The sequence below is a fragment of the Condylura cristata genome, unplaced genomic scaffold (assembly GCF_000260355.1).
Source record: "Condylura cristata isolate star-nosed mole 26May11 unplaced genomic scaffold, ConCri1.0 scaffold00025, whole genome shotgun sequence".
Lineage (NCBI taxonomy): Eukaryota > Metazoa > Chordata > Mammalia > Eulipotyphla > Talpidae > Condylura > Condylura cristata.
In genome coordinates, this window is record NW_004567126.1 from 31,939,358 (window position 1) to 31,941,606 (window position 2,249).

The 2,249-nt window shown below is 65.1% G+C and overlaps 1 protein-coding gene across 1 annotated transcript in view; it reads left to right on the forward strand.

The window, feature by feature from the left end:
- The window catches only part of LOC101634182, a 48,766-nt gene that overhangs the window by 44,067 nt on the left and 2,450 nt on the right, over positions 1 to 2,249 (forward strand). The window contains exon 4 of the mRNA XM_012729456.1: positions 1,925 to 2,154. Within this exon, the coding sequence (XP_012584910.1) occupies positions 1,925 to 2,154 (230 nt within the window). The remainder of the gene's footprint in view (positions 1 to 1,924; positions 2,155 to 2,249) is intronic.

Sequence of the window (2,249 nt, forward strand, 5' to 3'; positions counted from 1 at the left end):
GCGTCTGCAGGGACAGCGCCACCCCGCCCCTCGTTTGGGGGAGAAGCCGCAGGCTTTCTCTCCCTGGTGCGAGCCTCTGGGCCGCGCAGAAGCGGCCCAGATGAGCTGTTTCGGGGCCTCAGGGCCGTGACCGAGCTTAAAAAGCCCGCTTCCGGAGTGTGCGTGGATGGCTGGGCAAGGCGCAGCCCGGCGCCCCGGCGGCAGACGCACGTCGCAGGCCTCGAGCTGGCCCGCTGCCGTCGGCCTCTTCCTCTGCAGACTTGAGAGTCAGCCAAGCGGGGTGTTCTGGTGGGAAATTTATGTCCCTGGCCGGGAGGGTGGGAAGGAAACCAATCTTGCCTCTCTCCTCGTGTTTGTGAAGCCTGCAAGTACAATGTGTTTTGTTACTCGCTTTGATAAAACCTATCAAGTGACTTTGTGGACCAAAAATAGGCCTTTTAAAAGCACCTTTGCGTGCCAGACGGAGCTATTTTTTCCCCTTTTCTCGGAGGGCCGGCAGTTAATCAGCGAGGCTGGGAAAGTTGACGTATTCCCTTTTGATTCATTTTCTTGAAAACGTTTGAAACCAAACGTGGCTATCAGCGTTTTCCGGTGCGCTGTCGTCTGAAAGGCACCGGCTGTAACCGGAGGCGTCCTCCCTGACCAGACCTGAGCCCGGGGCAGAGCCCCTCCGCAGGGTGGCGGCCCCTCAGCGGGACCCCAGGGAAGGGCCGGCCTGTTCTGCGGCTGTGGGGGACGGTGGCGTGCCCAGCACAGTCTGTCCTGGCAGTATTTTACCTTGTAGAGTGGACATCTTTGAAAAACGATTTCCCTTCTGGGAGAGACTCGCACGGTCTCATCTTCTGACGTGTTTGATCTGCCCTGGGCCAGCGGTGTTTCCTCCATGCTTGCAGCTGAGCTGAAGACCATTTGGGGGGCTTCAGGGCTGGGGGCCATGTGCAGTCCTTCCCCAGCTCTACAGCCCCAGGGGCGGCAGGGTGCCCTTTATGGAGATGGGGGGGGGGCTAGCTATTGGGTGAAGGTTCAGCCTTGGGTCTTGCCCTCTCCTGCCGCTGCGTGGCCCAGCTCTGTCCAGCCTCATCTGCCAGCATCTCCGCGGCTGGTCAGCCTAGTGCCCCCGCCCAGCTCCCTCTTCTACGCAGCCACCCCAGCTAAGGGTCCCTGGCACCCTGATGCCACGCGCCTGTTTGAACCCTGCCCCCAAAGCACCCTAGGACACGACGACAAGATCTCATCGCCCCCTGTGGGGCTCTAAGTTTTCCCTTTGTCCCGGCTCTGTCCACCCTCCAGCCCAAGCTGGTAGCCATGTGGGTGTTTGTCTTCAGCTCGCTGAGTCCACTCCTCCCTCTGGGCCTCTGTACCTGCTGCCCCCCACCCCCGACACACTGACCCTGGGGTCTGGACGGCTGCTTCCTGCGGTCACTCAGGCCACAGCTTCCCCCTGGGCCCCCCTCCAAGCTGGTGATCCCGTTGACATCGCGCCCCCCAGTTTCAGCTCTCCCGAGGCCCTGACCACTAGCTCACTTCAGTTGTGAGCGTTTTCACGCTCGCCCAGCGCGTACGCTGACGCGTGGCAGCTGGTGCCGCCGTGTGACGAGCCACCCAGCTCGGCCGCGGGAGCCGGGAGCCTCGACGATGCTGGCGATCCGTGGGCTGGTGTGGGTCGCCTGGCCCGGGCGGGGGGTGGCCCCTCAGACGTTAGCCGGGCCTGGGGGTGGTCCCCCTGGGGAGGGCATGCCGGACAGCGCCTCTGCCTGCTCGGGGCTCGCTGCCCCGAGCCCTCCCTGTGGCCAAGCCAGGCCAGCGTGAGGACGGAGACCGCTTCTCGCTGGGAAGGCTGCAGACCAGTGGGGGCCCGCGTGCGCCCCCAGCCTAGGTGAAGTAGCCCTCTGCCTCACGCACGCGGGCCGGTGGCCTCACACAGGCACTGGCCAGGAGCCAGAGAGCAAACACTTCCGCGCCCAGGGCCAGATGGCCTCCGCCACGGCTGCCCCGCTCTGCCCTCACCGCCGGGCAGCCGTGGCGTGCTGGGTCCCGGCGGGGCGGAGTGTCACCTGTCGCAAGCCCGGCGCCTGTGGAGACACCGCAGAGCACCCCAACACGTGGTCATTTTGTGTCTCCGCCGGGGCGCTCGCACTCCTGGAGGGTCGGCAGGTAAAGGCGCAGCGCCCAGGACGGCCCTCCGCAGGCGCCAGCCACCACTTGGGCCCCAGGCCACCCTCTCTGCGGTGCTCCCGGTGAGGGCGACC